At 37.5% G+C, this 23,175-nt stretch overlaps 2 protein-coding genes across 2 annotated transcripts; both read right to left on the reverse strand.

The window, feature by feature from the left end:
• Positions 1-8,606: 8,606 nt before the first annotated feature.
• LOC144567830 (disease resistance protein RPP13-like) lies at positions 8,607-12,950 on the reverse strand. The gene is made up of 3 exons (XM_078318009.1): positions 12,099-12,950; positions 10,503-11,360; positions 8,607-10,268 (listed from the first exon to the last, which is right to left on the reverse strand). Exons 1-3 carry the CDS (start codon positions 12,731-12,733, stop codon positions 9,002-9,004), a joined length of 2,760 nt encoding a protein of 919 aa, XP_078174135.1. The 5' UTR covers positions 12,734-12,950; the 3' UTR covers positions 8,607-9,001.
• Positions 12,951-16,536: 3,586 nt separating this feature from the next.
• On the reverse strand, positions 16,537-17,403 carry LOC144550656 (uncharacterized). The gene has a single exon (XM_078298640.1). It carries the CDS (start codon positions 17,401-17,403, stop codon positions 16,537-16,539), a length of 867 nt encoding a protein of 288 aa, XP_078154766.1.
• Between the last annotated feature and the right edge of the window lie 5,772 nt (positions 17,404-23,175).

A 23,175-nucleotide genomic window follows, 5' to 3' on the forward strand; every position in this document is an offset into this window, starting at 1 on the left:
AAATGGATTCATGCAAATAAATAAATATATTGAGTTCTAATTAAGAGAATAAAAATACAAACATTCGTATGAATAATATTATAAATAAAAGTTATAAATTTCATTCAAAATAAATTATATGGACTAGTTAGATATTTATATGTATATATAAATTTTATAACGAATTTTTCGAAACAATTTCGTTGGAACCCAATTAATATATCCAATTCATATCCATTAGGAGTTCCATTTGATTTCTGAATTTGTTTTAACCCTTGGAATGTTATCATAGCACAGATCTTGAAGTTATCTCAACCTTTGAATTTGAATTAAATAAGTCCATATTGAAATTATGAAGTTGGTTGAACCTTTGGATTAAATCTAGCACCAATCCTGAAGTAATCTCATCCTTTAATCTTTGAATGGAATTGAAAATAGAGAATAAACTCCATTTCATTAAAATTTCGGGTCCATGACCCTTTCTCTCTTCTTCTCACCGACAGGGGACCCCATCCCCTCATCTTTCGAACCCGTATCCTCTCAGGTATTGCACAATTATTGCAGAGGATCACTTACTTTACGGTTTGAGATTAAATCTCAACCGGCTTGGGATTCGGGTCACTGTAGGGGGCCCCATTTTTGGGCTTTGAGATTCGTGCCAAGTTAAAAAGTACGGTTCAGATCTAGTAATTGTAAAAGATTCCCTTATCAGGTATTGGAGAGGATGTGAATTCTCATCTTTCTCCGTCTCCCTTTCCTCTCCTGTCCGCGCAAGACAGAGGTGATGCCTCTCTGTCTCTCTTCTCTCCCTGCCAAACCTAGCCCCACCTCCCGTCCTTCCACTGGTTTCACGACCCCACCCCCGTGCCCTCTTTTCTTTCCTTTCCTTCAAGGAGAAGGAACTTGGATCGTTTTCCCGCTCCCTCTCGCGTTGTCCTGTCCGATGTCAGAGCGCCCACGCCCCTTTGAGGCGAATTTATTGCGAAACGGCGAGAGTCGTCGCTACTTTTCCGTTGTCAGCTGGCCGTACTGTCTATTGCGTGTGGTCTCTCATTTTTCCGAGTATATAAACCCTCTCTACCTCTTTCTTTGGTTTTTTTGGTTCTCTCTCATGCGTTGAGGCTTTTGCTTGTTTCTCTCTGTTCTTGCTCTTTTCCCTCTTTCTGTCATTCTGGTTTGTTATGGCACGCCGTTCTGGTACGCCTGTTGACTGGTGATGTTCTGGTGCTTGGTTGGTGCTGTACTGTGCTGGTGCTGGTTGCTGTTGCGCTGGTGTCGATTCCCCCTTCCCTTTTTAGTCTCTCCGTACTGGGCTAGCTCTAATCGGGTAAATTATCAAGCCTCTTATTCAATTAGTTGGATTTCGTTGGGGATTTTTTAGATAAATACACCGTTGCTCGAGTTGTTGATTTTCCCGGCAAATGGTGCTGAATTGAGGCTTGAGCCATGTGTTGATTTCTGGCATGCCTAATCTGATTCTGATCTGGGGCTTCGTTCTGTTTTGCTGGTTCTGTTGATGCTGGCCTGGTCTATTCTGTTTTGCTGGTTCTGTGATGCTGACCTGGTCTGTTCTGTTGTGCTGGTTCTATTGATGTTTGGCATGGGTTGTTCTGTTTTGCTGGTTGTGCTTGTTGATGTACATGTGATGCTGGTACCAATCGGTACTGGTTCAGTGATACCACTGGTACTGTATTGAATTTATTTGTGTACCAGGCTTGACTTGACAGGGACCAAAGTGTAAATTAAGTAACTTAAGGGTTATTGGTGCAAAATAAAAACCCTTGGGGAATGTTAATAAAATGAGGGACCAAGGTGCAAATTTTAAAATTTATTTGGGCTTGGCAGGTTTAAATGAAAATGAGCAACTTTAAAATCATGGTATTTGGAATTTTTCCAAAAAAGCGTAATTGTCGGATTTCGAAATGTGGCTTTAAAATTTAAGTTTTATAAGGAATCGAATTTAAATCGGATGCTTACGTAAACTTAAATTAGCTCGGGAAATGATTATACCGTCCAAGGTCTGATGCCTCGATGATGACTCATAACATAATTTGAGCAGATACTATAATAATCCGATTGGACACCTGTATGATCCCGAAACAAACCTAATTAAAACACCCAACACATTAAACTAAAATAAAGGTTTTATAAAAAGTTTTAAAGTTAAAATAATTCTTTTAAACATTTTTCGAACTTGTACAAAAATTTGTTGCTAATTAATAAATGACAATTAATTAGCAACGAAAAATATTCGTTATGGACTTTAGATTCGAAACGACTAACTAAACCTAGAAATTTAATTAGTGATAAAAATAACGAATTGCACGACTTAGAAATAAAATTAGTTAGAAAACACGTAAAATAATTAAAGGTCCTATTTTTAAAATTTTATAAACGAATAACACTTCTAGAATATAAATAGCTTAACTATATTAAAACGGATTATAAAATTTGCAATAATCATATAATATATTTAAATAGTTGCCTTAAGGATTTTAATTGTAAATTAACGTTCGAAACCGAATTTCGAACCCTTTTTAAAATTAATTATAGTCTGATTTAAATAAATCAAGTAGATAGGAAATTAAAATATATTAGTTAAGTGAAAACACGTATAATTTACCGCAACTCTCGAACAATTATTTTATTACGAATAATTCGACATTCGAATTTATACAAGCAATATATCTTCAAATTAAATCATTAGAATATAAATTAATTTAGGATTAAATTAGATTAAATTAGATCAAAGTGAATGATCAATATCTGACGAACTTATAAAGAAATTAAGATTAACGCTAAGCTCGATGACATGAAATTAAATAATTAATATATGCCTAACCGGATCAGTCAGACTGACTGAATCGGTAATTTTATAAATCGAACTAATCGAGAAATTGAATTGCACATTAACTGGGACGAGGGTTATAATAAATTAGCATAGATTTTAATTAGTTTAAATTACGTGATCACAGATCAGTCGACTCCGTACGAGTCCGACCCGTGGGCCGATCCGACTGACCCGCAGATCGGAGCATACGTGGAGCACGCTGATTTTTAGCGACAGAGACTCCAGCCCCCTCAGGTGTGGGATATCTGAATTATTTTCTTTCGTGGGCGTACTCTTACCAGTCGATCCATCTGACCTGACATCCGCACTTTATTTTAAGTAGTTGCATTAAAACTGTAGAGCATGTTTATCCTTTTCTGCACTGTAGGTAGAATTGCATAAACCTTGAAAAATCTGAATTTATTGTATTTTTGGAGTAGAATAGTTAAATAATATTATAAATATATTATTAGAATATTAGGTTATTAGTTGTCTCTTCCTCGTGGTAGACAATATATTATTATTATATTACGTGCATACGCATGCATTGGTGAGAGTTGAGCAGAGCCGAGTGACTTCGTTCCGTCTTGGTGTCACTTGGCATGGGACGGCCCGACAGCCACTGAGCTGAGGGTCACTTGATCCTTGGATGGCTTTAGGATTTATATTATATGTATAAACTTTGAATATATATCTTTTCGATTCATTTTACCATTACGTGCGGGCCGGATACGAGCCCTGAGGCACGGACGATTCGGGATTTATTCCTTCCCTACATTAGGAGCTACTTTGCCTAGAACGGAAGTTCCCAAGTCCAATGCAGGCCTTGAGGAATGATGTGCAAGTGCATAAGGTCGACGAGCCTTGATGCACGGGGTCGACGAGCCCCTGATCCTATTGGTCTGGCCGGACGGTAGAGTTCTCTCCTGCTCATGAGGGAAGAGATTAACTTTTTACGACTTGCATTGTATGATTTCTCCTATTGGATATGTTTGGGTGATGAATCGTTAGGCGAGATGACACACCGGATTTTGATATAACCATCGGGCTAGTGTGCTGTTCTTGTGGAGCAATGCGCGATGTCACTAGGCAACGTGTATCATTGCACTCTGATCACAGTCCTTGGATTATATTATTCAGATTCTTTTGGTAAAGGTATAACCATCAGCTAGTGTGCTGTTCTTGTGGAGCAATGCTCGATGTCACTAGGCATCGTGTATCATTGCACTCTGATCACAGTCCTTGGATTATACTATTCGATTCTTATGATACTATTGGCACGGCACGGGGTGATTTACTTAATTTCATATTATTATTATTATATTTGTTCACACAGTGCTTTGGTACTGGACTCCGACTGGATTTATATCCGATATTTCACCTTGATTTTATTTTGGGTTTATTCCGCATGTTGGCATAATAGAATAATCGCATCATGGCATCATTCAAAGTATGATAAATTATATTAGATATTAATATAGGTTTACACATGTGCATATTTTCAATTGTATTCATTTTATAAATAAAAGTGCTTTGACCGTAGAGGATCCCTGAGGGGATAATTCTAGGTCACATACTGGGCGATTCGTCGCTCACCCACAAGTTGTTTCGTGGGTTTTAGGTACAGGTTCTGGCGGTCCGCAGCAGGAGATGTCAGGAGCTGTCCCCGAGGGCCACACCACTTGACCTAGTTAGGATTATGCTTTTGATTAGGTTTACGAGTCCCGTATTTTCTGTATTATATATATACGGGCTCGATAGATCATGTATCCCCTTCTATAGATGGTGTGATTTGGATCCGAGATGGATCGAATTATACGTTATGTATGTGTATGTTTATTTATTTGCTATGTGACTGATGCTTGATATTTATATTATTTTGCTTCCGCTGCTGTTTGATTTATTATTGATGATTAGCCTTGCGTGCTTAATGACTAATTAAGCACGAGGCGAGGTTGATCACACCTTAATCCAAAATTCCTGGTTTGGAGTGTGACATCTCCAGTCGGCAAAAGCACCAGTTTCTCCTCATACGGAGATGATACATCAGACAGCCGGGACTTGCCATGCATGCTGTGGCGGCTGAACATCGTACAACAGCAACCATTTCCTGTTATGGACTGTGGTGGTCTTTTTCGGCACAATTAGTCAAAAAATGAATTAAATCGCCTTGTTTAAGTTCAAAATATAAATTTAGCTGACCTCGGTTTTGTAACAAAATGTAGCCGATAAAAAAAGGATAGTTCTTGAAACTGTTTAATGCTGCTTTATTTAAAGAATTTTTTTTGTATAATTCAGGGATATTTGACTAGCTTTAGTTTGATAAGAGATACCTATGCTATTTAATTATTGATTGGAACCAGAAAAAAAAAAAAATGTAATCTGTCTTTTAATTTTTCAAATAAACCAGACACTTCAATTTATTTATGTTCAGAAAAGTTGCATCTTGCTTTTGCTAGCAAAAACTTGGAACTATATGACGTATTAACGTTTGATTTCTGAAATAGAAAAACTGGAAAACAACAATTTTGAAGTTTTCAATGTCACTCCAGTAGCATGAACCCAAATTACTAATTTACAAGTAAATGAAGAAAGAAAGGAAGCATAATTCTCTGTACAGTTTAGTTTTCTTTCACAACAAACGCTGCACACCTTTGATTCTAAACACTGTTGGATTTATTTTATGCAGAACCGTATTGCATATATAAACCCTAGATTTGTCATAACCCTAATCTGAAATTTAAAGTTACATTTATCCGTAGCCATGATCTTTTAGGGATGCACCATCACCGTTGATCACCGGAAGCTTTTTCTTTCCAAACAATCCCTCTCAAGTCCGATGAAGAGAGCGAGAGAGGCAGCAGCAACAACATTCTTTTCCGCACAAGGAGAGATACCCGATACCCGATTCAAGTTCTGAATTTAAACTCCTCTTCTTAACCACTCTAATCTATCTCTTATTACTGTATTTTCTGTAGAGAGAGACTAGAGAGAGAGCCAGATAAAGAGCCGTATATTTTCTGAATAATCAAAATGAATAGGCCCATTCATTATTTATCAAAATGAATAGGTTCATCTAATATACGCCTCTTCTCATTGGGCGCCTCTTTTTCTCTTTTTAATTAATTAATTAATTAATCAATCTTATTGAATCCTTAGCGGGTCTGAATTCAGAGCTTGCCTTATTGGATATTTTCTTATTTACAGAACATTGTCATATTTAATTATGTTCCCTAGTGACCAATAGCATAATTGTATTTTACTAAACTTTATATAATTTAGACCATCACTAAATCATAAAGTTATTAATACACATTCTATACATTAAAGGTCCCACTTCTCATGACATATATTGAACCCGATAAATAATACTTAATTTGATCACTTTATAACGGATCTAATTTTGACAGTCTATTATTCAATATATATTTATATCACATATAAGCCCACATATGTTGTAAGAGGAGGGTTCAAATGCCTCTATTTTTTGTACCTCCATCATATCTCCATTTTTAAAAACTTTAATAACTCAAAATTTAAATCTTAAAATTCAAAATAAAACCGTTGGATATGAACTACATCATTTTATCTATGCATGTGTAAAAAATTATGGCATTTCAACTTTGTTTTGGTTGTCATCTTGAGTTTGTAAAAATGTATACTAATGTAGATAATTTCTAGATGTTGATTTTTCAACTTATTGATTTATATAAAAGACAAATCAAAACGTGATAAATTTTTATGGGTATGTAGAGAAAATAATATAGATTACATTTAATGGTTTTATTTTGACGTTTAAGTTTTAAACTTTGAGTTATTTAAGTTTTTAAAGAGGCATGATAGAGGCACAAAAAATGAAGACATTTGAACCCTCCTCATGTTGAAATTAATTGAAATTAATTCCAACACTATGTCCCAAATTATCACCAACCAAACACAAAATGAACCTCATTGTATGCTGGTGGTTACGTCACACACTTTAACCAACAAAAACCTGGTATTATTGACTCATACAATAATTAGATTCCAAAGAGCTCTATTGACTGGATCCATCATACCTCAATTGGTCCAGTTTAGTCATTACTCGATCAATACCGGTTGAGCTGTAAATACCATATACCAACCCAAAAGTAAGCAATCTCCATCTGGCACGGTACCAATTTGGTACAGCCTGTACTGATATGGAACTCAAAAGCAGATGGTAGGTATGCCCGCAAAATAAAACACACTGGCTCTGTAAAGAATCGGTACAGACTTATTTGCAGATTCTAGAGAACCAACAATGAAAATTACTCTTAAAAGTCTTCAAAATTTTAGGGTAATTTTTCTTTTAAAAGCTCGTAATTTTTTCAAGGGAAAATTATCCCCATTGCATGGTTTTCAATGAAGAGAAAACAAACTACTGTAGCTCAACTAAACTAAAGTGGTCTATACAAGTAGAGATCTAAACAAACCGCTGCTTTGCTAGGCACGTTTTGTTCACAGACTCAGACACTGAACCATAGGAGAGATTACAAAAATCAATTTTAACATTAATATCACATGTCTAGTTTATTTACTCGGGCAAAAATGCTCCATAAATAAAATCGCAAATACATTTTAACTCTCGGGCTTTACAAGAACAAAGAGGAAGGAAGGAATGAAATACAAAAATCCTAGAGACTATCAGGCTTATCAAATGTTTACTCCGCTTAAACATGATATTTTTTTTTAAATACGATTTTAACACTTGTTTGTTAGTCTGCACAAATATTGGTTCCACTGGAACTACTTTATAAAATGTCGACGGGGACATTAATTGTGACAACTGTGCTAAGTCTACCAAAGCAGCTCAATTGATGTAGGGGGAATTTCACGTATACCCCTCAAAAACTTCAAAATTACATATTTTCCCCTCTAAAGTTTGAAATTACATATTTCCCCATCTAAACTTCAAATACTCACAAATTTATCCATTTTATTGTCTTTTATATTAAAACTCATTCTAAATTTATAAAATACCAATTTTACCCTTTTATTAAAAGCATTAAAGCCCATCAAACTCAAAATTGAATATGAACAATTTTTCTACCGTCCAAACTGCTTGTAAATATGCGTGCGCAAGATCAGCACGAATCTTGATGCGAACACGCACGTATATTGATGTGACGTACACATATCTTAATGCGATGCGCACCAATCAATATTGCTTTAAGATCCGTGCATGCTAGATCAACACGAAATTGAAGCACTATGCACAGATCTTAATGCGATGCACACGGATCAAACGGTAGAGGAACCCTTTCGATTTAAATTTGAGTTTGATGGGCTTTATATGCTTTTAATAAAGGGTAAAATGGGTATTTTAAGATTTTGGGATGCGTTTTAATATAAAATACAATAAAATGGGTAAATTTGTGAGTTTTTGAAGTTTAGAGGGAGAAATATGTAATTTCAAACTTTAGAGGGGGAAATACGTAATTTTGAAGTTTTTGAGGGGTATACGTGAAATTCCCCCAATGATGTAATCTTAGAGTTGCATGCCCTAGTCGTGACTGAGTTTCTTGGTCATGAATTAATTCGGCATCTGTTGAAAACTTACCCTCAATTCTTTTGGAAAACTTTGCCTGTATATGTGTGTGTGTGTTCGAGCAACGATATCCTTTCTATTATGCTCTTTTCTGTGCCGTACTTGTAATTTGTAATCCACTATAATTATTTATTTTTGTCTTTTTTTTCTTATATAAATTCAACTTTGCAAAAATCGAATTGATTCAATCAGTTTTATTTACCCTTAAAAGGCTACAAATATAGCATGCCACAAAATTGACAAAAACTGGAAATTGAATTATCCACAGTTACTAGTTCTAGAAGTATACTTTAAAATTTCATACTTATTAAAATAAAACATAAAAATACGGCAGTTAGAAGCAAATCAACAAAGTTGCCACCATGATAGTCTTTTGTCTTCGAAATACATATCTAGAGGAGACCCGAGTAAAATATGTGCAGCAAAGTACCAAAACAAATTAAATCATTGATTGGAGGCATAAATGTTGCATTTTGGAAGCATAATATTCAACAACTCCAGAATAAAACTAAACAACAAATACAAATAAATTTAAAGGAAAAGAAAATGATAACAGTATGGAAAGCATTGAAACGCTAACCCAAATAAATTAAAGGAAAGCATTCTAGAGATGGAAGCCAGCCCTAGACTATTAATATGTGGGGAACATGTTTGCAGATGTTGTTGCGGATCTCATCTGCATGGTTTTTGAATTCGACGCACTCAACTACATCAAGTTCTTTGAGGTTGGGCAGATATTGAAGCCCGAGAGGCACCCTTAATTTGTCACAATTGAATAGTTCTGCACACTCAAGTATGGGCATGGCACCCGCCTTTATTTCCAATTCTTCTAGATTGGTTAGTCTAGCAAACCTCAACTCATGTAGCTGTTGGAAGCCTCCAGCAGAACAGCTCATCATTCGATTCGCTTCTTCTCCATCTAACCGTAGCGACCTGAGGCTGCGTAGCTTCTCTAGCACTGGCAGTGGATCTTCCTTAAACAGGAGATTATTGAGAATAAGTTCCACTATGTGTATAGGAAACATGCCAATCTCCAGTGACAACTTATTGTTGGGGGACATGGATTGCTGTCCTAGAAACAGAGATTGTAAATGCTGATAAAATGGAAACCTTTGCATCTTGACTATTTTTTGAGGCACTTCATTGCCTTGTAATTTAAGATAGGTTAGATGATTCAGTGTATCAAGCAACTTGGCCATTAAATCCCACGGAAATGAGCTCTCCGCAAAGATATCTAAATCGCGCACATTTGGTAGTTTAGGTAACTGTGCATTCCATGAGTCTCTGCTCCTCACCCCCCTGAGTGTTTGCAAATTTCCTAGGCAAGCAGATGATGAAGGTCCTGCAGTATACCTGATAACATTTAGCATCACATGCCTAAGTGTTTGCACATACCATATATCATCAGGCAAGTCGCCATGACCTCTTAGTAGTTGGAAATCAAGGGTCTCTAGAAATCTCAGGCCGCCTATGAACAACTGAAAAGATCTTCTGTTACTGCTCAAGCTCCCACTAAGTTCGCAATACCTTAACTGTTTCAGTTCGTGTAAGCACTCGGCGTCTAAGCACTCGTCTTGTACCAATTCAATCTGTCCCATGTCACTAAGCACCTTAAGCAGCCTCTGCCGAGAGCAATTTGGCATTGGCTTCTCAAAGCACAACAAAGAATGCAGATTTGGATGTGCATGTTCCATCAATTCACCGAAATCAGAGTAATGGACTGCCACACGACGTGCCTTGGCGATACTCATCCAATTGTCAGGATTTGACCAAATTGTGAGAAAGTTATCCTCCTTGGCCATTTGGATGACAAGTTCACGAATGAGACCATGTATACGACAATGTGTGATGGAACCAGTAAGAGATCTCTCTGATACTTGAACCAAGCTTCTACAGAAATTAAATTAGAAGAATAATTAAATGGGCTTCTTAATTTGGATTATATGAAGTGTATAAAATGTTAGTCAAATTTGAATACTTAATCTATAAGAAAAATGTTAGTCGTGAATATGTGTTGACTTTTAAAGAGCCAATTAAATTTAAAAAGTAGGATATCTTATCTAAAAAAATCAAACGGTTAAGTTAAATGAATCTATAATAGAATGCTGAACTATGGAAGTATACCTTTGCACTAGATCTTCTAGAAAGCTCTCAGCAGTATCCTCTAATATTCTGGATTCTTCCGCGGGTACAAACCCCTCAGCAACCCACAATCGAAATAATCTTTGGACATCAATTTCATGGTCTTCAGGAAAAACCGCAAAGTACATGAAACATGATTTAAGAACCAATGGCAAGTTATCATAGCTGGTGGCCATGATCTCAGTACAATCTCTTTCATCAATACGCCAGTTCATATTTCGCAACATATTACTCCAAGCAACATAATTGGCAGGTGTTTTTGATAATGAACCTCCTAAAGCCACCAGTGCAAGGGGTAATCCACCACATTTTTTAACAAATTGTTTTCCAACCTCACACAGTTCATCGGGACACCCTCCACTGAAATCTCGATTAGGTAGAGCCTTTTTCATCAAAAGCTCTAAGCTCTGCTCCTCAGTTAAATATGGAAGTTTATATGGTTCAGCATTACCGACAATGTTTTGGAATCTACTAGTTATGATTACTCTACTTCCAATCATGGCATTAGGTAGGGCTCCACGAATTTGAATCCATAGATCACTTCCCCACATATCATCTAGGACTAGAAGGTACTTCTTTGGCTGCGGCTCTTTGTCGGCTTGAGGGTCTTTCTCATCACTAAGAGGCTCATGAGAGTTTGGATGTAAATGGTCTTCTATAGTGTACTTCTCACCATTAAGAGTTTTGTAAAGCTTTGTAAGTAAATACTCTTCTCCACCTTCTAGGTCTTGAGAGAGACGCTCGACTTGCTCTATTATCTTTCTCAAAATATCCACCAGCTTGAACTCTTGAGAGATAATTACCCATATGCGAATGTCAAACCATTTCTTGACATCATTGCTGTAGAAAACAAAGCAGATAGTTTAAATCATATTGCAATCCTCTGCTCTTATAATTGGTACTTGTACATATATATTATCATAGAGGCTGGTTCTCACACTTTATTTTTTTGACAAGAGAATTTAAGTTTTAACTGCCTAATCATCTAGTTTGTATACGGTAATTTAGTTTGGCAATTCTCCTTATTCCTTAAATACTATTTATTGTAAAACTCTACCAGAGGATCAACAAATAAAATTATTACAATAAAAAGATAACAAAACTCCCTGTAAAACATTCACAAGATTTACCATAATACTAAAAAATTTAGCATTGATTGTATTTCTGATAAAAATTAGGTTTACATTAGGGTAGAAGAGTAAATTTCTACTAGAAAATGTGTCCAGCTAAAATCTAATGATACTAATAGACATACATAATGAATCTGAACTTTTGAGGTGCATATACGATACATAATGTTTTTGAAGTGAAATCTGTAAATTCGGGGAATTTTTCCTGCAACAACCATCTGAAAGAATGATTTAATTGACTTGACTTTCCTTTAATTTAAAGATACCTGTACGATAGATCAAGTTAATTTGTCTTTTGTTTAACAACAATATATGGATTACACAATTGTATAACCCTGTTTCTACAGTAAGCTTTATAAATTTTTGGACAAAATTTGTGCAGAACTAGTAAAAGAACTTGAGATTCATATAGATAAGATGAAAAGGGAACTCATATAATCATAGTTACCTATTGTAGACTTCTCGAGCAAGAGTTGTTTTTCCGAGCCCAGCAGGTCCCACAATTGAGATGACAGCGCGCCTTTTAGTGGTTGTGTCAAGCAACTGCTTTAGGATGTTGCCCTTGTCATGATCAAAGCCGACAACACAAGGATCATAAATATCAGGTATCACAAGGGGCCTGATCGGTAACCTCGGCTGCTCTCCACTGCCTTCACCCAAAGAGTAGATTCCATATATCTCTCTACTTTCCTTGATATCTTGAATCCGTGCCAGGATATGATTCATCTCATCAGCAAGGTTATGCAATGGCGGGACCGTTTTGGGCTTCCTCCAAATCCTTTTAACAGCCCCAACAATTTGAGCACATTTTGAAGGGTTCCCGGTGTTGGGAACCTTCAAGAGAGAGGCATTGTCTATAACATCTTGTATGTCGTAAGCAAGATCTTTGACCTCGTTCACCCAATGCTTCTCAACCTCATTTACAATCCGCATCATGTCGGCATCCTTGATGAAAGCTCGAATCCAACTGAGCTCACGAGTCAATGTCTCCACTTGCTCGCCAACGCCGTGTTTTCGTAGAACCTCCTTGACAACAGGATCTGACAGCTTACCCAAAACCAAATTAACTATACCCTCCGCCATCTTTCAAACCAATTTATTGCCGATTTATTCGCATGGGCGAGTTATGTACAGAAAACCGCTAAAATTGAAGCTCAATCGAAACAATCGGCCGGTTTATTTAGCGATTTTTAATGATTCATCGACCGATTTTGGCGATATTACTGTAAGAAATTTTTAGATATGAAAGTAAGGGAATCAGATATCGGGGAAGAGAGAAAAGGGGAAGTCTTTGGGGAGACTCAAAGAGTAAAGCAGCATCTAACAGTGGAATCCAATAATTTAAAGGTGTTAAGGACTTGAGGAAAGTGGCCTATTGATTTAATTTTTTAACCTTAAAAACAAAATGCACCGTGGATTGTCGATGCAAAACAAAAAACATTTTTCTAAATCTAGTGATTAATTTTTATATATTACAAAAATAAAATATTTATTATTCTTTTATACCATCTTCTGTTTAGTGCCGTAAAATAATTTTTTAAAATTTGTTTCGTATTTTTTTTTTAATACAAAACAATTTTATTTCAATAAAATCCGAGTTTCCGATCTAATTTGATCGATTCCCACCAATTTATCCGATTTTGATTCTATGGTCTTTTTTTTTTTTGGTTCTTACATGGCCCGTAGGCCTACATTTCTTCCAAACTAAAAACTGGTTCAGTACATCCACTCATTTCCCATCCATATAACCTTCCCTGATTTGCTAATCTATGCGCTATTTCTAACATTGGATGATCTCTGCCACAGTGAGTTACGCTAACATTATATGTGCTTTGCACTTGAATGTTCCAAGCGGTCCAAATCTCCTGATATGACCTCCAATCCGCAATAACAGGTTGTTTACTAGCCAGAGCTGATACCGTCTCTTTAGAATCTGAGAACACCACACCCTCTCCTCCTGCCCTTTCTACCAGTAGCTGATATCCTTCCAGCAAAGCCTTTGCTTCTGCATGAGCCGGATTTATTGCTTGGATTGTTTTGGAGATCCAATAAGAAACTTTCCCCTGGTGCAGGAGATAAACTCCAATCCCTGCTAATCCACCATTGCTCCAGGAACCATCCACATAACATGAGTAAGCAAGTTGCTGATGGCCTTGCCCTATTGAAACCTCCTCCCCCTCCCTCCATTGCCTGATTGGTGCCATTCTGGTTGTCAGAATTCTAACTTGACATGACTCTCTTTCCTTTTTACAGAACACTCTGCAAGTCTCTATTGATTGCTTGTTACCCCCAAGAACTACTTCATTCCTCATCCTCCATATGGCCCAAGCCATACTGACAAAATCACAAATTTCATATTCTGACAACCTGTCAGCCATAGCTGCAATTGTCTCCCCAAAATTACCCACCAAGTATTCTGTTCTGAGAGGGACTGCTGAGACCAACCATGCCCTCTTTGCAAAGTCACAATGGAACAGTGTATGCATGATCGTTTCAGAAACATTTTTGCAAATCAGACACAGAGGGGAGATGTTTCTGATTCTATACGATAGTACTGACCTGACAGGTAGTGCTCCTTTGACACACCGCCATACGAAGATCTTCAGTTTTGGTGTCAGTTTGGAACCAGTCCAAAGCCAGTCCCAAAATTTCTTATCACTATACCGACTTGAGTCCTCCTTGAGGAGTTGGTAAGCCTTCTTGACGGAAAATTTCCCATCTTTAGCAAAAGTGAATAGCAAGGTGTCAGGGGCCGGATTCGGTGCTGGTTTAATTGCATCCAGTGTTGCAATTGTGAGTGCTTTACCAAATCCGAATAAATCTAGTAGTGCTTGAAAATTCCATTGTCGGGTTACTGGATCCAATAAATCTGATACTCTGACATTCCTCTGCTGAGCAGTAGTAGCATGTACTTCCTGCCACCCCGGATACCAGGGTTGAGAGTAAACAGCAATACCCTCTCCATTACCCACTTTCCATGCCACATGGATTACTAAAATTGGTCTCAACTGCATAATTTGCTTCCACAGTATGGAGCACCTACTCCTTCTCTGTATTGACCAAAAAGCACCCCTTGGAAAGTATTTCTTTTGCAAAGCCTGAACCCATTGGATATCATCCCCTCTTGCTAACTTCCACACCATTTTGAGGACCAGCGACTTGTTCATTTCAGTCAGGCTCCTTAAACCCAAACCACCCATCCCTTTTGGTGTTGTTACCTCCTTCCAAGCAACATACGCTAGACTTCTCTTGTCATGCTTACCGCCCCAAAAGAAATTACGTGCAATTGCAGTTAGTTTAGTAATTACCTTTGGCGGTATAATGATCGTCCCCATTGCATAGATCGGTAAACTATCCAAAACTGCTTTAATTAACACCAATCTCCCCGCGTGCGTTAGAAAGTTTGCTTTCCAGTGATTTAGCCTTTTCTCGAATTTTTCGATGAGATAATCAAAAGATCTGTCCCCAACAACTGCAACTGGGCAACCTAGATACTTTTCATCAGTAAGCGCTTCAGAGACTTGGAAGCATTCCATCAATATTCGCTTGCTTTCAGGAGTTGTGTTCGAAGAGAACCAAACTTTTGACTTTGCCTCGTTAATTGAGAGACCTGAAACATGAAAAAAACTGTTAAGGGTAGAGGTAATGTTAATTACCTCTGTAGATGTAAGTTTCCCCATGATTAGAAGGTCATCTGCAAAAAGCGAGCAAGTGGGTTTGCAGATCTAGCTAGTTTCAGACCCGATATGAGCCCACTTTTGAGATTGTGATTTAGGTGTCTTGCCAAAGGATCCATCGCCAAAATGAACAAGTAAGGGGACATGGCGCATCCCTGCCTAAGTCCCCTTGAGGGCAGGAAAAAACCGTCGCCTGTCCCATTTAGAAGAATTGTGAACTTGGCAGACTTAACACAGGCCTCCACCCATTTACAGAACTGCTGGGGGAACCCGTATTCAGGCAGTATGTGAAAAAGATAATCCCAGTTTAGCCTATCAAAATCTTTAGCGAGATCCGCTTTGAGCACGAATTGTTGATCTTCGCTGAAGGGTTTTTTGAATGAATGAATCACTTCCCTTAGCAAAATTACGTTGTCTGCTATTTCCCTCCCTGGGATGAAGGCTGTTTGAACATTCGAGATAATCCGATTCATCAGCGGTTGCATCTTCTTTGCAAGTAGCTTTGATATAATCTTATAGATTATATTGCAAAAACTAATCGGGCGAAAATCAGTCACTTTTGCCGGAGTGTCGATTTTTGGGATTAAAACCAGATTTGAATGTGCATTAGATGCCCTCATGACACCTGTCTGAAAAAAGAGCTCTACTTCCTTGATCACTGCCGGTCCAAAGGACTGCCACTGTTGCTGCAAGAGGGCGGCATTTAGACCATCTGGACCTGGCGATTTCATCAGCCCGAGGGATTGAACATCCCAGTAGATTTCTGCAGCAGTTGGGATTTTATCCAGGTCAGCCACTTCTTCTTGAGGAACTGGTACAATTTCGTCCCCAATAACACTCATATATTGGTTAAGAGTGCTGTTTTGAATTGGAGGGTCAGCCTTGTAAATTTCCTTAAAGTGACTGACAAAGAGCCTTCGTATATCTTCTTCCTTAACTATCCAGTCGCCTTCCCTGTTTTTGATACCTTGAATTCTATTTCTGCGTCTTCTGACCATCGCCGTCATGTGAAAAAATCTAGTATTCTGGTCACCCATTAAGTCCCAATTCAGCTGCGATCGTTGCAACCAGTAAGTTTCCTGAGCCGCAAGGAACTCCTGATGACTTGCTTGCAAAGCTTTGATCCTTTCTCTAGTAACATTTGACTGCGGCTGATTTATTAGCACCTCCATTTCTTTTTCTATTTGATCCACTTCCCAGTTCGGATTTCTACTCCCTTTTTTCCCAAGCCCTTAATTCCTTCTTAAAAGAACCACATACCTTATCCCAATTCTGCCCCCCATTACTGCTTGCCCTAGCACATATGTCACCGAAGTCATGTTGGGATGACCACCATTGCTCAACCTTGAAAGCCTTTGCCTTTCTTTTCGGTTTAGGTTCCGTTCTCAATAGAATGGGTAGATGGTCACTCGAGTAGTTAGGAATGTGAAAAAGCTTTGAATTTGGGTACAAATTAATCCAATCAGCCGTCACCACTGCTCGATCTAGCCGCTCAAGAATTAAGGAGCGACCTTTCTGATTATTCGCCCATGTATAGGCCGGACCCGAGTATCCCAGATCCATTAGACCAGCCTTCTGTAGGAAAGAACGGAATTTTTTGTGTTTTGCTTTTAGTTTTGAGCTACCCCCCTGTTTCTCACTTTGCTCTGTTATGCAATTGAAGTCGCCAATCGCACAAACCGGCAAATTATTGGTAGAGGAGTAATCCGAAAGCTTGCTCCAAATCTCATTGTTTCGTCTATCATCACAATCACCATATGCTGCGAATAGCAGCCAAGGCTTCGCCGCTGGTCCAAATTGAACCCGAGCGACGATAAAAGAGAACGAATTTTCCAAGACAGAAACCATAACCTCGTTAGCCCATATCATCCATAGACCCCCTCCCCTTCCTCGGGAGGGAATTATCTCACAATTTTGAAGAGGTAACCTTGCAATTCTTTTCCTAGCTAATCGGTCAGAGCATTTTGTCTCTGAAATGAAGGCTAGAAGAGCCCCAGTGCTGCGGAGGTAGCGGTTGAGAGTGGAGATTGTCGAAGGCCCTCCGCTGCCTCGACAATTCCAAGAAAAGATACTCATTTTTGGGACAGCGGTGCCTCAGCACCTGCTGACGGTCTTGCCGCCTTAAATTTACGGATGATTGCATAATCCTCTTCTCTTTCATTTCCCCCCTCTTCTAAGTACACAGCTGGTTGGGAAGAAGGGCCTCCTGCCAGCGCTAATATGCCTGATCCAGTATCGGATCCGACAGTAGAGTGATTTTTGGTGATGTCATCGATTGATCTCTTAAGACCCGATATGGGGTCTGTTTTATTTTTCTCCTTCCGTGACGGGCTAGGCTGAGCACTTTGTTGAGGTTTTGGGCTTTGCGATGGGATTGGTACCAAAGTTTGATTAGTAATCCATAGACCTCTGGTGGGCTTTAAGATATGAGCTAATTCAGGCCTATTTTGACCCGCCATTTTACTTTTTATCTTAGCAAGCCTAGCTCTGTCACCACAGGAAGCTAGATCATGGCCCAGAGATCCACAGAAGCAACAAATACGGCCCACTCTTTCATAAACCAGATGAACCTCAATATTTCCCAGTATTGGATTTGTGGCCCGTATCTTATCCTCAAGCCTATTTTGACCCCCCCCTTCTTTTTTCTTCCCTTTCGCTTTCGCTCTCCCCTCGCGTTCTTCCTTCTGTCGGACCCAACCCAGACCAAGGCGAAGAGTCTCCTTCTCTAGGACGGACTAACACAACCCGTCCGGATCGTCAATTTCACCTTCCTCCCACCAGATTCTTCATTTCCATCACTCATTGAAGGTTTGTTTTCTTTTATATATAACTAAAATAAATTAGTGTTAAAATCTGTTAATTAATACTAATTTATAATTTGATTTGTTATCAAATTATTGATTATAGTAAATTTTATTAATTTGTTAATTGCATTTTAAAAAAACTGATAAATTAGGGTTTTAGGATTTGAAAAAATTGATTTATTTTTAAACTCATTTGATATGGTATAAATTAATTTAGTTTAAATTAGTTCACAGCATAGAATTGAGAGTGTTGATTAGGGGTGTTCAAACGGTTCGGTTTTGGACCGAACCGAATTAGTTCGGTTTAAACGATTCGGTTATTTCAATTTATTGGATCGGTTTGGTTATTTCAGTTTATTGGACCGAACCGAATTAGGGTTTAGATTGTTATTAATTTTTTTAAAATATCATGCATGCAGAATGTCAAGCAATCGTGTCCGAGTGGCCCTTCACATGCTGCAGCTGCACATGATGATTTTGGTTTTGAATTGGCATGGTCAGCAAATAATTTTAGCAATTTATTATGGATGCCGCATGACCAACATAAGGTCTCACGAATCCATGATGATTTAAGTTACTCCATGAATCATATAATTTTTTTTTATAAAATGATATAACTATTTGAATTACAATATTTTACTTTAATTAAATTGTATAACATTGACAGGATTACAGAAATGTAGGAGTGGACCCTCGAGGTCTCTGGACTGGGATTGCGTACCACGACCTTTGCAAACCATTCTTGCTTAAACTCGGTTTGTATCAGGTTTCTCGAATGGATCACATAAAAATTGACCCAGCACTCCTCGCTGGTCTCGTGGAGCGATGGAGACCAGAGACCCACAGTTTTCATCTTCCCGTGGGAGAGATGACAATTACGCTGCAGGATGTTTCTTGTCTCTGGGCGCTGCCGATCATAGGGTTACCGGTGACAGGTCCTTCAGACCGTACTTGGTCTATCTTAGTGGATCAACTTCTTGGAAATGGGACCGCAAGTGCGGTGCTTAAAAAGAAAAAGAGATCGGGGCCAAACGACACGCAAGAGGTTCGAACGATTTCTGGGTATGCTATAAGTTTGAAGGAGTTGCGTATTCGATTTGCTGCAATGCCAAATACGAAACCGGGTGAGCCGAAAAAGGAGCAGATACGCCAGTACACAAGGGCGTATGTACTCGATTTGTTCGGGTCTATGTTTTTTGCTGATTCGTCGGGAGATTCGGTTCCGGCAATGTATTTACAATTTCTACAAGATCTTGATTCCCTTGTATTTTTTACGGACTAGCCCTTTAACGCTTTTAATGGTTAAGGCAACATTTTCCCTAATATCTTCTCGTATAACATCGGCGACCATTTTTGCAGTTAATTGTGCATGATCGGTACGAGAAGCATCGGCATGGCATCGGCATGGCATGTATGTGGTCCTGAAATTGTTCTAATTTCCCACTTAGATGAAAATAATCCAGACTTAGTATACAAACGCCACGCACACCTGGTGTCCTTGCAATTGACTACCATGCTAGTTCTATTGCTCCCCGTAATTTTTACTTCAATATTTTTTTTGATGTGATAATTATTTATTTTCAATTGTAGAGCCTCTTTGAAGAGAACTCATTACCTACAGCAAGTGTATCATGAACATGTTTCGGCCTACTGAAGAAGTTGACATCTGCGGATTGAAATGCTGAGGTGTCATTGAAGCTTGCCACAGGGTGACTTACACCGCGGTCACTTATGGGAAAATGTTCAGCCTGAACACGTGGTGTTTGGTGTGATTGTGTTGAGGTATCATCCCGGACATCCCCTTCTGAATCAGCTTCATTATCCCAGTCGGCGTCATCCTCACATGAGTCAGCGTCATCTTCATCATCACTTTGCGGCACATCATCAAAATCAGTATTAGGATCAGCTACCTCCGGTGGATCGATCCATGAGCTATTCTGATTATTGTATTATGTCTGAACAAATGGTGACAACTCGTTCACATTGGGATAAGGATGCAGATAAAGGTCTCGCCTCGGTGTTTGTTGTGTCGGATAGGGTTCAAAGAAACTGGGATCCGCATAGTTACCACTATATTGGGTTTGTCGAGGGTCTTGCCTCGGTGTTTGTTGTGTCTGATAGGGTTCGAAGAAACTGGGGTCCGCATAGTTATCACTATATTGGGTCTGTCGAGGTTCTGGATTTGTTTCCGGTACCATACTATTAACGAATAACTGCGGTTGTATTTCACCGATGATTGGAACCAACTCAATGTATAAATCGAGAAAAGTATACTGGGTTTGGGCATGCATACTTTGGATATAAATACCTCTCCAACTCTGATCGCACACGATTTCAATTTTCTCATAATAACGTCAAGCTTTTGTACCAACATTAACCCGTGCATGTGCTTTTAGGTTATACTCATTCTCAGAATATCCAAGTTGGCGATAAATTTCACTTTTCACATCATACCAACCGTATTCATCAGTCACACTCAATGAGAATCGAGGACTAATACTATACTCTACTCCTTTACGACCGTGTCGTATTTCACCACCAAAATAAATTCTCAGCATCAACATGATTAATTATTTTTATAAATTAACCTACACAATAATGAATAAATTACATATTATTATTATTACATTAATAAAAACTAATATTAATTAAATTATTCTACAAAAATTACTAAATGACATAGCATAAAATATAATTAAGGAGTTACCTATTTGAAATTTGACTTCGCTATCAACAACAATCACTTCTCTCTGCCTGAGTGTGATGAGCTTCTGTCTCTATCTGAACGCCCTCTGCTATCTAAGTGAAAATGAGCGATAAGTGAAAATGACCGATCTTGCTGAGTTGGAGAGGGAAATAGCATGCCTGGACGGTATAAAAGAACCCGTTCGGTTTTTTTTTTTTTTCCGCCGGGACGGGTTTAAGAAAACCGTCCAGATATTTGTTTTTTTTTTTAAGCTTCGGGACGGGATGACTAAACCTGTCCGGGTTTTTTCCTTTTTTTTTTGGGACGGGACCTCTAAACCCGTCCGGGTTTTTCTTTTGTTTTTTTTTTTTTTCCGTGAAGTGGTTATGGTTAAGGGATTAAATTAGGATTAACCGGGATGGGTTAATTAGACCCGTCCGGTGGGACGGGTTACCACAACCCGGTCTACCTACTTTTCGCAAAAACACAAAAGTAATCCCGTTTTTCGATATTTTTTTTATTTTATTTCTATTAATAAAAAATTCGGAATGAATGTGCATCTCTCTGTTAATTCAGTCCACTTGTTGACTAGAGGATCCTTTCTCCCCGAATTTTTTATTAATAGAAATAAAATAAAATAAATATCGAAAAACGGGGTTACTTTTGAATATTTGCGAAAAGTAGGTAGATCGGGTTGTCACAACCCGTCCCACCGGACGGGTCTAATTAACCCGTCCGTTAATCTGTGATTACACCAACCTTAACGGAAATAAAAAAAAAAAACAAAAAGCCGGACGAGTTAAGGCGTCCTGTCCCGACCGAAAAAAAAAAAAAAAAATCCTGGACGGGTTAAGAGGTCCCGTCCCAGATAAAAAAAAAAAAAAAAAAAGAGAATATCCGGACGGGTTAATTAACCCCGTCCAAGATATAATCTTATATATATTATATTATATTATATTATATTAGGATTTTATATATATTATATTATTTTTTGTTTTTTTATATTATATTATATTATGATTTTATATATATTATATTTTTTGTTTTTTATATTATATTATTATATTAATATACTTATATATATATATATATATATTATATTATGAATAGAACTAGTTTAGTTGTGCTTAAGCTTACCAAAGTGTTTGGTGGGCTTAACTTCAAAATCCATCAAATCGGTTTCAAATGACGAATTCGAACCGTCGAAATCCGCTTATCTTACGAGTGATGCATCTACATGTGAAAATTTTAAATGTTCGAATTAATTTAGTATAAAGTCAAGCGGTAAAAAAACGTTCAAAAAATAAATGCACTAAAATTAATTTATTAACCTTTTAATTTTGACCGCTTGACTTTATACTAAATTAATTAGAACGTTTAAAATTTTCACATGTAGATGCATCACTCGTAAGATAAGCGGATTTCGACGGTTCGAATTCGTCATTTGAAACCGATTTGATGGATTTTGAAGTTAAGCCCACCAAACACTTTGGTAAGCTTAAGCACAACTAAACTAGTTCTATTCATAATATAATATATATATATATATATATATATATAAGTATATTAATATAATAATATAATATAAAAAACAAAAAAATATAATATATATAAAATCATAATATAATATAATATAAAAAACAAAAAATAATATAATATATATAAAATCCTTATATAATATAATATAAAATCCTAATATAATATAATATAATATAATATAATATAATATATATAAGATTATATCCTGGACGGGTTAACTTAACCCGTCCGGATATTCTCTGTTTTTTTTTCTTTTTTTTTGATCTGGGACGGGACCTCTTAACCCGTTCAGGATTTTTTTTTTTTTTTCGGTCGGGACGGGACGCCTTAACCCGTCCGGCTTTTTGTTTTTTTTTTTAATTTCCGTGAAGGTTGGTGTAATCACAGATTAACGGACGGGTTAATTAGACCCGTCCGGTGGGACGGGTTGTGACAACCCGATCTACCTACTTTTCGCAAATATTCAAAAGTAACCCCGTTTTTCGATATTTTTTTTATTTTATTTCTATTAATAAAAAATTCGGTCCTTTCTCCATATGAGAACAACAGATGTGGGAGGTTCGATAAAGTAACACTTCAGCTGCAAATTTATTTATTTTTGCTATAATTTCACTCACGATTAAGCATTAGCATCTATGATGTCAATGATTTCTCTGCACAAAATCCGGTCAACAAGTGGAGCTTTTGATTATAAGGGTGATAAGTTGATTATCCTAGCTCAGAAAATCAACTCTGGAAATTTCAAAAGCATGACATAAACTTAGAAATAAATTTAAAAAAGAAGTAGAAGAAGAACCAAGCAATTTATTGTCACACTAA

The sequence above is a fragment of the Carex rostrata genome, chromosome 2 (genome assembly GCF_964058835.1).
Source record: "Carex rostrata chromosome 2, lpCarRost1.2, whole genome shotgun sequence".
Classification (NCBI taxonomy): Eukaryota; Viridiplantae; Streptophyta; class Magnoliopsida; order Poales; family Cyperaceae; genus Carex; species Carex rostrata.

Excerpts from the sequence above, each read along its gene's own strand:
- LOC144567830 (XM_078318009.1), bottom strand. The coding sequence starts at position 12,733 with ATGGCGGAGGGTATAGTTAATTTGGTTTTGGGTAAGCTGTCAGATCCT. Across the intron at positions 11,361-12,098 it reads GCTCGAGAAGTCTACAATAG|CAATGATGTCAAGAAATGGT; the intron begins GTAACTATGATT and ends TGTTTTCTACAG. Across the intron at positions 10,269-10,502 it reads CTAGAAGATCTAGTGCAAAG|AAGCTTGGTTCAAGTATCAG; the intron begins GTATACTTCCAT and ends TAATTTCTGTAG.
- LOC144550656 (XM_078298640.1), bottom strand. The coding sequence starts at position 17,403 with ATGAGTATCTTTTCTTGGAATTGTCGAGGCAGCGGAGGGCCTTCGACA.